The sequence below is a fragment of the Eucyclogobius newberryi genome, unplaced genomic scaffold (assembly GCF_026437365.1).
Source record: "Eucyclogobius newberryi isolate DKJ021-1_F unplaced genomic scaffold, fEucNew1.0.hap1 SCAF_19, whole genome shotgun sequence".
Classification (NCBI taxonomy): domain Eukaryota; kingdom Metazoa; phylum Chordata; class Actinopteri; order Gobiiformes; family Gobiidae; genus Eucyclogobius; species Eucyclogobius newberryi.
This window is the reverse complement of record NW_027315823.1, coordinates 11794425-11808822: the sequence shown is the minus strand read 5'-3', so window position 1 is coordinate 11808822 and position 14398 is coordinate 11794425. Positions and strand designations below refer to the sequence as shown.

The 14398-nt window shown below is 41.4% G+C and overlaps 1 protein-coding gene across 1 annotated transcript in view; it reads right to left on the bottom strand.

Moving 5' to 3' along the window:
• The window catches only part of chd6 (chromodomain helicase DNA binding protein 6), a 128987-nt gene that overhangs the window by 39061 nt on the left and 75528 nt on the right, over positions 1 to 14398 (bottom strand). Inside the window, exons 18-24 of the mRNA XM_072451754.1 lie at positions 13880 to 14090; positions 12664 to 12859; positions 11240 to 11404; positions 10032 to 10211; positions 9032 to 9142; positions 5745 to 5947; positions 112 to 192 (exon numbers count right to left, since the gene is read on the bottom strand). Of these exons, the coding sequence (XP_072307855.1) occupies positions 112 to 192; positions 5745 to 5947; positions 9032 to 9142; positions 10032 to 10211; positions 11240 to 11404; positions 12664 to 12859; positions 13880 to 14090 (1147 nt within the window). The remainder of the gene's footprint in view (positions 1 to 111; positions 193 to 5744; positions 5948 to 9031; positions 9143 to 10031; positions 10212 to 11239; positions 11405 to 12663; positions 12860 to 13879; positions 14091 to 14398) is intronic.

Sequence of the window (14398 nt, the reverse complement as noted above, 5' to 3'; positions counted from 1 at the left end):
TGCGGACTATGGCGAACGGATCTTCACTTGTGGCAACGCCGACCGGTGACGTGCAATTATTTAGTGGTACGCCGTCTCTGTTTGCGTGGGCGTGGAGCGTCCTGTACTCACCGGCAGATCACCTCCATGTCCCTCTCTGCCAGGTGCCACTTGAATCGCCCGTGGTTCAGGATGTCCTTCCAGCGCCCCCAGCTGAAAAACACAATACCCGACCGGGAAATGAACCAGGATATTAGTCACCACATCTGCCTGGTACAACTACAACGCTTTAATGTGCGCCTATTTACTGAAAATGTGATTATTCTTCGCACCCGAGCAATGGTAGACAATATCCTGTACTTAAAGAGGCTGCACCGTTTCATTTGTTTGTTTCCCCATGTAATTGAGTAAAATTACGGACTTTATTGCACAAATTCTATCCCTATATATCGTCATTGTGCAAAATGAAAATTAGCGGAAGGTTCGTTGTTACTCTCTTTTTGAGTGAATTAGCCAGCGTGATAGCTATTCAAGTCGGGAAATGTGCATAAATGGAAAATTATATATTAGTATGTTTATTTTCTTATCTTTTGTTTCTTTTTCCCCTTTTAAGCTCTTCAAAAAACATACTGTAACTGTGTTTTTTGTGTCAATTTGTTATAACTTTGAATTTTCTTTTATTAGTATCATCACCATCTGCAGCCTGGTTCAGTCCTGTTTTAATCCTGGTTCAATCCTGGTTCAGTCCCGGTTCAGTCCCGGGTTCCCTGGTTCAGTCCTGGTTCAGTCCTGGTTCGGTCCTGGTTCGGTCCTGGTTCAGTCCTGGTTCAGTCCAAGTTTAGTCCAAGTTTAGTCCCGGTTCAGTCCCGGTTCGTTCCCTGGTTCAGTCCTGGTTCGGTCCTGGTTCAGTCCTGGTTCAGTCCCGGGTTCCCGGGTTCCCTGGTTCAGTCCTGGTTCGGTCCTGGTTCAATCCTGGTTCAGTCCTGGTTCAGTCCCGGTTCAGTCCAAGTTTAGTCCAAGTTTAGTCCAGGTTTAGTCCCGGTTCAGTCCCGGTTCAGTCCCGGTTCAGTATTGGACCATCCTGGAGTAGGTTCTCTCCTTCACTGTGTTTTTCTCAAGGTTTCTTCTTTTTTCCACTGGGCTTTTTGTAGTTTTTCCTCTCAGACAGAGGGTCTAAGGACAGGGGACGCTCTGGGACAGCTCTCCATGTGCTTAATCCCTGTAATAATTGTTTAATCAGCTTTTGATTATTTCATTCTTTGATTCTCTAACCTTCTGTTATTTGAATCAACATTTCTGGAACACCCACCGAGGCGACTGCTGTTGTGATTTTGGGCCGTTACAAAAATAAATTGAAAATATAGCCGCAAGCGGCAATGATCGGCCCTCGCCACGCCGCCGCCAACGCGCCCCAATTGTCCTTTTATTACGCCTACTGCTGAATCTGTGACGCTGTCACATCTTCTCCCCTTTGTTTTACCATTAAAAAGCTATTTTATTTTGAATTCTTGGCAAAATGTGCGGCTTTGCCGCACAGACACCGTGACTCTTTGAATGAAAATGTGGATAACTTTTGATGGTCCTGAAGATGAGTCTCACCAAATTTCAGGTTAATAGGGCTGACGCCCTGGGAGGAGTTTGTGAAAGTCTAAAGTGTAAACATGTTCTGGCGATTTCCCCATTGGAATAACATGAAAGGTTTCGGTCATCGTTACGGCAACGCCATAACAATTATGACATGGGTCTCATTGACTTTTTTGATGGGGATGCTAAAATTGAGTTGTGTGTCAAATTTCATATAATTTCGCAAAACTAAACATTTAACCTCCATATAAAATCTGTAGGGGGCGCTGTGGCGCCAAATGAATTTATTTCACTTCAAGTAGGTTTAGGGCAAAGAGTTTAACAACTGATTCTAATTTGACGCAATTCGGACTTTATCTGCGCAAACGGCAGAAATTTTAAATATGGGAGATTTCTGAAATTCTAGCTACAGTTTGCGGCTTCGCCGCACCGAGACCGTGAGAGGTATCAATGTAATTTGGATAACTTTTGATGTCCCACTCCTCAGTAGCATTTTCACCAAATTTCAGCTTTTTAGGGCCAACGCCCTGGGAGGAGTTCGTAAAAGTACGACGTTTGGAAAAACTCCGAAGTCATGTTTAGCCATTTTTGAAGCAATATGGCCGACATTTGGTTGGGCGGACGGCGTTGCCGTAATAATATTTTTTACTTCTCTTGTCACCATCTACCTCTGCGCCAAATTTCATGATTCTACGATCAGATTTTTTTTGGGTCATTTCCCATCTCTCAATGCATTTTTGGTACATTTGGGGGCGCTGACGCGACAATTTTTTTTATTTTAGAAAAGGGAAATAGCCAGAATGTAGAGAGGCACGATTTTTAGAGGTGTGAACATTTTTGTGACTTTTCGTCAATGTTCACTGGGTGAAAAATAGGGGGGTTGGTCCCGAGAAGAAGAAGAAGAAGAAGAAGAAGATTAAAGCCGCAAGCGGCATCCAACGGCCCTCGCGGGCCGCCGGCCTTCCGACTCTGCTCTCTGCATTTTACAGAGATGGCGCTAACGCAATTATCTAAGAACTAAGACAGCGACACATTGGACATGTGGACAACCAGTGCAAATGAACACAAATGTCGGTCAAATATGCAGCTCCAGCGCACAGAGACCGTGACACTTGGAATAAAAATATGGATAACTTTTGATGCTCCGCTTGTGTAGATTATTTTTCCCAAATATGAGCTTGATCGAGCTATTGCCCACAGAGGAGTTCATTAAAGTGTGAAGCATAAATGTGAACATTTCAAGGATTTGGCGTTTTTCCCATTTGTGACAGTATATTTGCAGCTCCACGGCACAGAGACCGTAGCACTTAAAATCAAAATATGGATAACTTTTGATGCCCCATTTGTGTAGATGATTTTCTCCAAATATGAGCTTGATCGGGCAATCGGCCTAGGAGGAGTTGGTGAAAGTGTGAAGCGTGAAAATGTGGTCATTTTAGAGATTTCGCTGTTTTCCCATTTCTGACATATATTTGCGGGTCCGCCACACAGAGACCGTAGCACTTAGAATCAAAATATGGGGAAGTTTTGATGGCCCGCTTGTGTAGATGATATTCTCCAAATATGAACTTGATCGGACAATCGCCCTAGGAGGAGTTCATTAAAGTGTGAAGCGTAAAAATGTGGTGATTTGAGCGATTCTACGATTTTCCCATAAGGATAACATGGGATGTTTCTGTCAACGCTACGGTTACGCCGTACAAAATATGACTTTGGCTCTCATACTTTTATGATCAGGATGGCAAATTAGAATTTTGTTCAAAATATCATGTCATTTGGAAAAACTCTATTGTTTATAGACCACTCTGAAGGCCAAATAGTCAGAATTCTGGGAAACGTTTGCGGCTCCGTCGCACAGAGACCGTAAAAGTTATCCTTAAAATTTGGATAACTTTAGATGCCCCACTTGTCTAGAGGACGTACACCAATTTTGAGGTTGGTGGGCAAAACGCACTAGGAGGACTTCGTTAAAGTGTAAAACATAAAAATGTGGTAATTTGAGAGATTTTGTGGTTTTCCCATAGGGATAACATGGGAGGTTTCTGTCATCGCTACGACTACGCCGTAAAAAATTAGGCATTTTTGTGATTGGCTTTTTTTTACGGCAAAGTAGAATTTTGGGTAAAGTTTAGACAATTTTGGTAAAACTAATTTTTGACCTTCAATGTTAATTTAAAGGTCACTCTGTAGGGGGCGCAATCGCGCCCATTTCAATTTTGTCAGCCTAAACTGGTCCAAACTAGAAAGTTTAACAACTGATTCAAATTTGGTCCTAATCGGACTGGTTTTGATCAAATGGGAACAATTTTTAGATCTGCAATATTCCAAAATAAGTTGTCCAACTTTGCGGCTGCGCCGCACACAGACCGTAAAAGGTATCTCAAAAAATTGGATAACTTTAGATGTCCCACTTGTCCAGAGGACGTACGCCGATTTTGAAGTCGGTGGGCAAAACGCCCTAGGAGGAGTTCGTCAAAGTTTGACGTAAACAAAATGGCTAACTCAGCTTGTTTTCATTTTCAAAGGAAGATGGCGGCCATAGGGTAAGTCTGGGGGCGTGGCCACAATGATTTTTTTTGTTCGTCCTCACGAGAGGAATGCGTGTCCCGAATTTCGTAGCTTTACGCCAAAGTTGACCTCGGGGCGTCTCCCATAGGCGCAATGTATTTTGACTTTTGTCGGTGGCGCTGTCGCGCCATTTTTTAACGAAAAAAAAAATGGCCCAGAAAAAATCAAATTTTTCGCCGATTCTGAATTTTGGGCAAAGTTTGGTGAGTTTTTGAGCATGTTCAGGGGGTCAAATTAGAGATCAAAAAGCAGAAGAACAAGAAAAATAAAAATAATAATATTTTTAGCAAAAACAATATAGCCGTTTCCACTATAACAACAAATTATACATCGTTTGAAAGCTCTAAGCCTTCCCGATGCCGTCATGGGGTGGAATCATCATGACGAGCGCTTACGCGCTCGTCACTCCCTATTCCGTCGGGATGCCCCGCCCACTCCCCATAGACTTCCATTGATTTGAGCAGATACAAGCATGACCCATGCCTGCGGCATGGATTTTCGCGTACGGGACGATGCCAAGAGGGTTTTTGGAGGAATGCAGCGCTTCGCGCTGCTGTTGTCAACAATGAGTGAATGGGCTACGCCCATTCACTCATTGTTGACTATTTCTGTCATAGCAGGAGTAAGTATGCATGATCCATGCCTTCGGCATGGGCTAGTTCACTGTACTTGCCAGGGGCGACGGGGTACCAAACATGCGGGCTGCGCCCGCATGTTTGGTCAGACAGTTGCAACGCTGCCGAAGGCAGCGTTGCGGGAGCAATAGGCCCTCCGCCCTGCTGGGGCTCGGGCCTAATAATATTCCGATGCGAAAACAATGTTTCCCATTTTTCAAATATCATAAACTATACATTTTCGAAAAGCGCTCGCGCTTTCCTACCTCATGGTGTGGGTCCCTGGTCACTGACGGGTACTTTCGTTAATTTTGAGTGGGCTCCGCCCACTTTGTGTTTTTGGCCCTCTATACAGTAATAATGTTAAATTTTTGCATTACATGCTTATATGCACGGAACATGCAAGAGATGGGGAACGTATTCGTGAGCTACTTAGCGCAAATGAGTGCTTTATATGGGGATGACGACCGCGAAGCGGTCGTCATCTCAATGTAAAGTGCTCGTTTAGTGCGCACTTTTGCACGGGCTTCGCCCGTTTACAACGGTAATGTTCCATTTTCCTACTACTAATTAGTATGCACGGGGCGTGCATGAGTGAAGGAGTGCGTTAGTGAGTGTTTGGAAGTGGGCGAGCGCTTCGCGCTCGATTTCGTGCGCACTACGTGCGCACTTTCGCAGCCGTGCTTCGCACGGCCTTACGAGATTAATAGGCCTCTAGCCAGCTTGTGGCGCTCGGGCCTAATGAAAAATGTAATTGGATTTGTTGCATGATTGTGTAAACATGAAGCTTTTTTTTTAAGTCATTTTATCTAATGTCTATTCAAAAAGACAAATCCAAAGTGAGGACAAACTGGGAATAACACAGACACATACAGAAAAAATATCACCAAATATCAGCCAATATCTTGTGTTTTTTAAATCACTCGATACTGGAACTAATCCATCTAATGATCACGCTGAAATGGCCCACACTCACAACGTTTGTATTGCTGGTCTTACCCGAATATGAGCAGGTTCTTCTCCACTCTGAAGCACTCGGCCCTCAGGTACCTGCGGCCCCTCTCTCCCAGCCTCCTGGTCCTGCACGGCCGGTCTTCACTGTCACTGTCCAGCTCCGAAAACTCCATCAGCTCGTCGTCCTCAAACGAGTTGTAGTGACGAGTCTGCTTCCTCACCCTGGGAGTGTCGATCACCAGCGACTCCTGGGCCCGGGTCAAATCAAGAAAAATCGTGAGAAAAAACTTGGGAGCAAAGCTCCAAAACCTCAGCTGGTCAGTGATCTGTACTTGATTTTCATTTTCATACCACATGATATCAGAACCAATCATTTACCATCCAATTCCTGATTAGTGTGTTCATTTTTACCATTAATCATAACTTTGAGAGGCCAGAGCATTTTGAACATGGACCAAGGCACTGCTCCAAACATGCAAAGGTTCAGCCACATCACTATTATGCACATGTTCGGGCTCTAAGAGTTTTTGGTTCATACATCCAAATGTTGTGGCAGTTCTCCCCACGTCAGCATAGTACTAGAGACTCAAAACCTTCTCACTCATTACATTCACAAAATGAAAACTATTGGCCCTTCATTGTGTTTATCTGTGTCGCAGAGAGAAAATATCTAGTGAGTAAGTAGTTCCTAGCAGGTCTGACGTGAATGAGCTGTCTCTTACCTATGTTTGCTGGTTATACGTATAGTGATTAAAGCTACAAAGTTTTATGCTAAAATACTAGACGGCCTAAACCTGTCTCTATCCCTGCGCAGTCTGACATGTTTCTAAGAAGAAGAATTGTGTTTGTGTTCTGACAATAGGGATGCATACCTAAACCCACGTTCAGGTTCAAGTCCGGATTCGAATCCAGAGGTTTAGGTTCAGGTCCGGACCTAATGAGTCCGGCTGAACTCATGCCATTTTTGCATAATGTTATAAGAGCATAACACAAGCTACTTGGCTAAATTAAGCTGAAGACACTTGAACAAGGACGACTATCAAACACAAGGCTTAACTGCAGACTGAAATAAACTCAATTTATCTGGTTTATTCACTGTTTATTAACAGAAGTTACAACTTACAAATCACAAGCTACGAGCTAGCTAACACACATTCATGTGTTTTACTAGAGGAACAACTCCCGAACAAGAGCAAGTTGAGTATTGGTATTGGGGCAGCTGTTTCAGCTGATACTATGTTTGTCAAGTGTATTACTGGTTTGACTGGGCTGTTCCCCACACTTGAAGTTTAATGCCTTTAGATACATTTCCACTCTTTAATTTTGCAGCTCCATTGGCATCAAAGTCAGGTAAAAACCTTCAAAAACTATCATAACAGTCAACTAGAACCACTATAAATCAATCAACTTAGCAGTATCAAAAATAGAATATGAAAATATTTTACACTACACACAATACATCATATCAACAGCATTAAACACAAGACCATATTTAATAACTGTAGAATGCAAATACTATTACAAAATATAAGCTCCAATTGATGAATCCAGCAATTAAACAATATTACTTTGACTTAGTATTTATGTAGATGTATAAATATGTATCTGGCACATTAACCCACCTAAATAAATGCTACATCACACCACAACATAACAGTTATTTTATTCATATTGTAGCGACCCTAGTCTCTAGTGCGCGTGCGCGCGGTCTCTGGGGCGGAGCTAAGAGCGGGCTCAGGAGACGAGGTAGTTTTTGACGTTCCTGTTCCATCACCATGGTTACGGCCAACAGTAACCAACTCTGTTCAAGAAATAAAGTGACAACTTGTGAGCACTAAACCAGCATTACTGACCTGAGCGAGAAGTTACAATATTTACACCCAAACCAACCACCCGCTCCTTTAACAAGCGTCTTAAACTAACTCACGGAGCGACACAAGCGGCGACGCACGCGGCGACTTTAAACGCTTCAATTAAGCCAGTGATCTTTAAACTCATTGCGCTGGCTTCAACTTCTGCCGCGCGGAAGACGCGTGCATCGCTGATGCTCCGGGCGCGCCATTGACAGCGATGTCAGTGTTTACGTCTTTTCTAGCGCGAAATTCGCGATCTATGGAAGGTTTCAGATGGGTTTAGATTCTAGAACGTAAAGGATATAGAATGTGAGTGGTAGATTTTTAATGAGTCCAGAACCGAATCAACGGGGTTTCGTTTTTTTTGGACCTGAACCGAAACGTTTTTACAAGTCCGGATCCGGTCCGTCGTAGCGGTACGCATCCCTATCTGACAAGTACAATATAATGACAAATAAAGCACTTCAAATAGAAAAGGCGCACTGGATTGTATTACTTTGTCTTTGCCCCATTGTTAATGATAGAATTTTTCTGAACTGAATTTAAAAAGAACAAAAAGTGCATGTAAAAGCTAGAAAAGGGTGCAGATGAGGAGCGACATGATCAGGTATTCAGCTCACGAGTCGCACACGGCCTAAAACTGCAGCGTGTGTAGTTCAGTCATTAAGAGCTCCCATCTGTCTGAGCTGGCGGTAGGCGACCGGGATTTTTTTTGTTTTTTTTTGCAGCCGCGCGTTCCCAATTTGTATGCGTTTTGCAGAGTGTGCCGCCACATTTTCACCCCGCATTGTTTGATTTTCCGCTTTTATCGAAGACTTTTTTTGACATTCGTCTTGTCTTGGAGCTGACACGAGGCTTCAAAAATGTCGTGCAGGTTTTGATTTTTATTTCATTTCAAGATGGATGATATATTTTTGCAGTATAAGTGATTTTGGGGAATGTTTCGCGTTTTTTTTCTTGTAATTTGTAACGGAATTAGACGAGAAAGAGGTTAAAGAACAAGCTGTATGTTTACATGTTCCTCTGCACTGTATTCTATCCAAAAAAATACATTTTGTGGAGGTCAAAGTGAATTTGTGAACAGTTCTTGCATAGTATTGATAACAATATTCAGATAATATTTCAAGAATGTGCTAAAATGTGTGTAAAAGTTGAGGTTCAAATATTGCACAAACCATTATGGAATTGACCATAAATTCAACCAGAAAAGAGTTAAAATATCAATTTATACTCTTGTTTGGGAGATTAAACTAGATGTTTTTAATATATTTTAAATCAGCTCTTTTTGCTGTCATTTTGAATTGATTTAAACAATGAAAGTATTTAACAGCAATATAATACATTTTTCGATATTTTTGGCCACAACAGCGAGACAAATACTGCATATCCGTGTCGGCTGAAATGACATGGAGTAAATAAATAAATTCATATTAAACAAGCTCTACTTAATTGCTCATGTTCTATAACCTTCACTTTTACCTTCTCAGACCTCGAGTCTATCTCCACCTCTGCGATCTTGGCCCATTTCTGCCAGAAGTTCGGGTCGTCCAGAGAGATGTCCGTCCTGTTTCCAGACGAGACAAAACTGGCCTAAAAGTAAAAAAAAAAAAAAATGTAGGTAATGTTAACATACACTTTGAACATCTATTATATATATTTTATTTCTACGTATTAACATCAGATGTGTTATAAACTTCTAATAAATCAGTCTTTAATACTGTTGGCTCTGTTTTAAAGCTGATATATGGATATTTGAGTTGCTTTAGTTGGCTTTTGGTTAAAGGTATTTCACAAACTACACCTCTGTTTCCAGTGAGGTACGAACAATGAAAATATAAGAACATAAATGAAGCCCTTAGGCAACAGAAAGAGTCCAGCGTTGGTTTACGGACTCAAAAACTGATTTTTTTCCCCCATGAGGCAATTCAAACTGTGTGAGTTATGAGTGCTCAGAGAAGACAAGCTCATAAACAGGATTGATGATACAAGAGTCAATCTGCATATAAACAGTAAGTAAGTAGTTTACTTTTAATTTACCTGGTTTAATTTTAAACAATTCTAAAAAGTATATACTCGTGTATCAATTATGCAATGCTTTTCCTCCCTGTTACATGATCAAACCTACAGATGTTCAGATAATTAGATTCATCGATATCTGTAATTATTCAGATCACAATATAATAGAAACAAAAAACAATATAATACAAACAAAAAAATAATAATCGTGACAATTTTCAAAGCAAATTTACCTTTTAGATGTATTTGTTTGGACATTAGATGGAATATAAAAGACGTAAAGTCCTTTTTTTAATCTTTCTGTTTCAGTCACGTTAACTTTATTTTGTCCGTGAGAAAGTTTGATTTGTCCTCGTAGATCATTGCGTAACAACAAACGTAACACTAAAATTTGACATTGTGACACCCGTAATCAGAGTTGAACGTCACGCCTTCCAATCCCTCGCCCCGGCCACACGCTCACTTTGGCGAACGTGGATCCCTTGCCCTCGGTCTGGATGGTGATGGTCTGCGTTCTCCTCTGAAGGATCTGGTCGATGTCCTCCTCGCAGAACTTGGAGCCCTCGTCCTCCTCGTCCATCAGAGCTCCGTACGCCCCCTTCTTCAGCAGGTCCTCCACCTCCAGCTTGGACAACTGCTGCACCTGCGCCGGGCGATAAACGCACACGGACGTGAGCCGCGTTATAACGTCTACAACGGTCTTTTACGTGCGATTATAGTGTTGGCGTTACCGGGATTTGTGCTCGGTGTCATTTGTGCGTGTTCTACCACTGCCTAAGAAGTAACGCCTCCTTTTTACGCTGGGAAATGTCTGTGTTTACGACCGGAACCGCTGCTGCTACTGCATCGTTCCAACTCAAAGCTGATCGCATGTGTGTAATTGAAAAAAAAAAACGCACTCGCTCAAGCTTTCAAACGATAAATAAAACGTACGTACCATTTAGCGACCTGTTTTAAAGACCCTTTATTGGTTTCAATGCATGCTATCGTTGGAAAGAATCTGATAATCACTTAAGTTTGGTTTTACTTTACCTTTTCCCCTCGGCTACTCTTTTTCAGCAACCTCAAACCCTGACTTTGTATTGCGGCTAATGAGCGTCGTGCTAGCAGAGAGGAAGCTACAGTTTGAAGAAACCGCTGAGAACTGAGGGGTTTTCGTAAATGAAACGTTGTCTAGTAGGTAGTGTGGTAATGTCGTTTACAATTGGTGAACGTTTTACTGGCCCCACCACGTCCACACTTAATCTATTTTTATATATATATATTTTTTTTTTTAAGTTTACCATCCGTAAAAGCCTGTTGCACATCTAATAGTCTATTTTTAACAGATATTGACAACTAAAATCGTCCGTAATACCTTTAACTTTATTTTGTCATTCCGAAAGTTCGATTTGTTCGCTCTGAAATGCTCACGTTGCAAAAAATGACTCTCAATGTAGCAAAAAATTACTCAACATTACTTTATAAACAGTAAATGTAACGTCTGGGACACTAAATGAACTTGGATTTACATAGTTTAACACTTGTTTGAGTTGTCACTGTAATCCACTGCTCATTGCATTTCCGACTCGACCGCAGAAACTCGGATAAAACGTCTCTTCGAGGTAAAATAAAATGGGACTTCTGAGGTCGAGCGGGACGTCCTGAGAAGTCCGCGGCGACGCGTCTCACCCCGTTGAGACTGCCTTTGCGGTTGATGTCCTGCAGCACGGCCTTGTCCAGCCCCAGCTTGAGACTGGCCTTGTCGAACATCTCCCTCTCGTAGGAGTTTCTGGTGATGAGGCGGTACACTTTCACAGCTTTGCTCTGACCGATCCGGTGACAGCGCGCCTGGGCCTATAAGAGAGAAAGTACACACCGCAATCAAGGAATATCTACACAAGTATTAGAATATTTGAGCAGTTTGGCAAGTTTTAACAAATGTTTAAAAGGGGCTGTACCCGATTTGTTTTTATAAAGTAAAAATCTGTCTTTTCTCGGAATAGATATATTTTAAAAGCAGCTCTGCAACGTTTTATTCTTCACGAAGCAGAAGTGTGTTGTTAGCATGCTAATGTCTGTTAGCTGTACCGTGATGGCAAAACTCTGCTCTGGCCTATGGAAGTTGTGAAACGCACTTATAAACTGATTGTGGTGAAAATGTAGGATGTTCAGAAAGCCGAAGGTAAGCAAGCAATACAGCGAGCGATACATGCGCCGCTTTAAAATAAACTGGTTCTGTTGTTTACATTTATTAAGACAATCAGGTACAGTTTTTACCAACGATGATCAAGTATTACAAGGTGCATTATACTGCATCACATATCGGATGAGAAATGCCATACTGTGGAAACATTCCATGCAAACAATAACTGCATGGAGACCAGCAGAAAAGTGACACCAGCAGAAAAGTGTTTATTTAATATGTATAATATACTATATCGTTGTAGAAAACTTGCTGCAGTCTGTTTTATTGTTTTTTGTTGTGCAATTGTTTATATATATACATTGAACAAAAGCACTTTGCCATCCGTTGTAAACCTCCCCAATAAAGTCACATGTGGGGATGTCAAGATTATTAGGTTAATCCGATAATTGTGATAATTTAGGTCACAATATAATCAAAAAGACAAAACTATTTTATTGTATTTACAAGAAAAAGAAAAATATTCAAACAAATTTAATTTGTAGAAAAATGACAATTTTTGAACTGCATTAGGTATTTTTTAGTTTAATTAAAAGAAATGAAGTATTTTCTGCTCAGCCTTTCCTCAAAGTAAACCTAAATGTAAAGTGCTTTTTTTTCTTGCTGTTTACGTCAAATTGATGATTCAGAAAGTTTGTTTTCATAAAGCAGATCACACATTGAGCAGCGTTATTGTATTGAAAAAACAAGAAGGAAAGAAAATATTGGATTTTATTGTTGTTTTGACCGTGATTTCAATAATCGAAAAACGTTTACTCTCACCATAATTTTAAATCGTGACATCCCTGGTCACATGGAATCTCACTTTTAAACATATATTTCCATTTATGGTAGCAATAACTGTGTGACCACTATTTTTTAACATTATCAGGTTGTATAAAACCCCCAGTGGAAAGCAGAGGCGTGGTACCTGCAGGTCGTTCTGTGGGTTCCAGTCGGAGTCGAAGATGATACACGTGTCGGCTGCCGTCAAGTTGATGCCCAGACCCCCGGCTCTGGTGCACAGCAGGAACACAAAGCGGTCCGAGTCCGGTTTACAGAAGCGGTCTATGGCGGCCTGCCGTAGGTTTCCTCTCACTCGCCCGTCGATGCGCTCGTATGTGTAACTGGAGACGTGCAGAAGAAGAAGAGCGACATGTTTCCATAATGATTAAATTATCACAATTATAAGACGATTGAATTTGTTGTTGCTTGTCTTTCGTTTTGAAATGCTTTATATGTGCCTTATTGTATTAGAAACAAGCTTGATTTATTCAACCATGAGGGCAAATGAAATGTAATAAAATATGAATAAACATATCATAGATTTCTGGCAACATAAAATATTAACTTTGCACACATAATTTACAGGTGAAGTGGAATAGAATTCAGTGTAAAAAATAGGATAATTTTTCATCATTAATTGAGTGACAGGTATAATGAAAATGGCATTTGACTTGCACAATGAAGATCGGGTTCAAGAAGGTAATCTTGTTTTGACAGACGAATGGTGGGAACATTCATCACAATAGAGAACCACAAAATCACATGTTTGGAGGGAATTTTGTTGGAAAAATGTAACACGTTTCTTCACAACACCGTGTCAAACTGCTCATTATTCACAAGGAAATTCCAACGGCTGGAGAAATTGTGGCAGCCAGGTTTTTTGAGACTGTCCTGTTGCTCAGAAATATTGGACTGAGATAAATAAAGCGCTACAGACTCTGTTTGACACCACCATCCCACCTGATTTCACAACTATGTATTTGGGCCTAGAAACCCAAGCCATGGACACAATAATATTGGTACGTACTCCAGGCAGCAGAAAGAAGGCCATTACCAGAAAAAAAGGTAATGACTCAAACTGAACCAATAATCAAGGACGGGAACCAAATCATTCATTCATTTGTTGTGCTGAAATTTTTGTTTTATTTAGTGGATGTCTAGATTTTGTTTGTTTTCTGTGTCGTGTTCTATTGTTTGTGTTGGGGAAAAACACTGCAAAATATGTAATGCAATTAAAAAAAGAAACCATGTACCACCTGAAGGAGATCTACAACAATATTCTACAACTACATCCATACAATTGAGTAGTTTCTTTTCCCTGTCATTGTCTTTTCCCACAGTGCTTTGAGCTCGTGTTGTACCGTCTCTGTATGAGGTAGTCCTCCAGGATGTCCAGGCATCGCACCATCTGGCTGAAGACCAGGACCTTGTGGCCTCCTGACAGCAGCTTGGGCAGCAGCTTGTCTATGAGCACCAGTTTGCCTGCCGCCTGGATCATGGCCTGGAGCTGGAAGTCCAGGGCGTCGGGGCTGTGGCTCTTACGGAAACTCTCCAAGATCTTCTCCTCGGCTCCTGGGGGAGGTAGAGATGTTTCTGATTTACCGTTTTTTCCGGACTATACGCAACTTATATGTGATATTATTAACACGTCATTATATCATTTTTGTTTGTTATTTTCACACTGGCAACAGCATTTCACATGTTAAGTATTTTCACACTGATAACCACAAGAGGGCGCTCTAGGCTCTAAGCGACGCAGAAGAAGAATCAGCGCTTCCTTTACCTCTGGAGTTTGTGGAGTTGTTTAGAAGTGACACAGAGGAAGAAGAATTCAGTGGATTTAGTGATTTGGGGTAAAACTGATGCTTTGGTAAACGTGT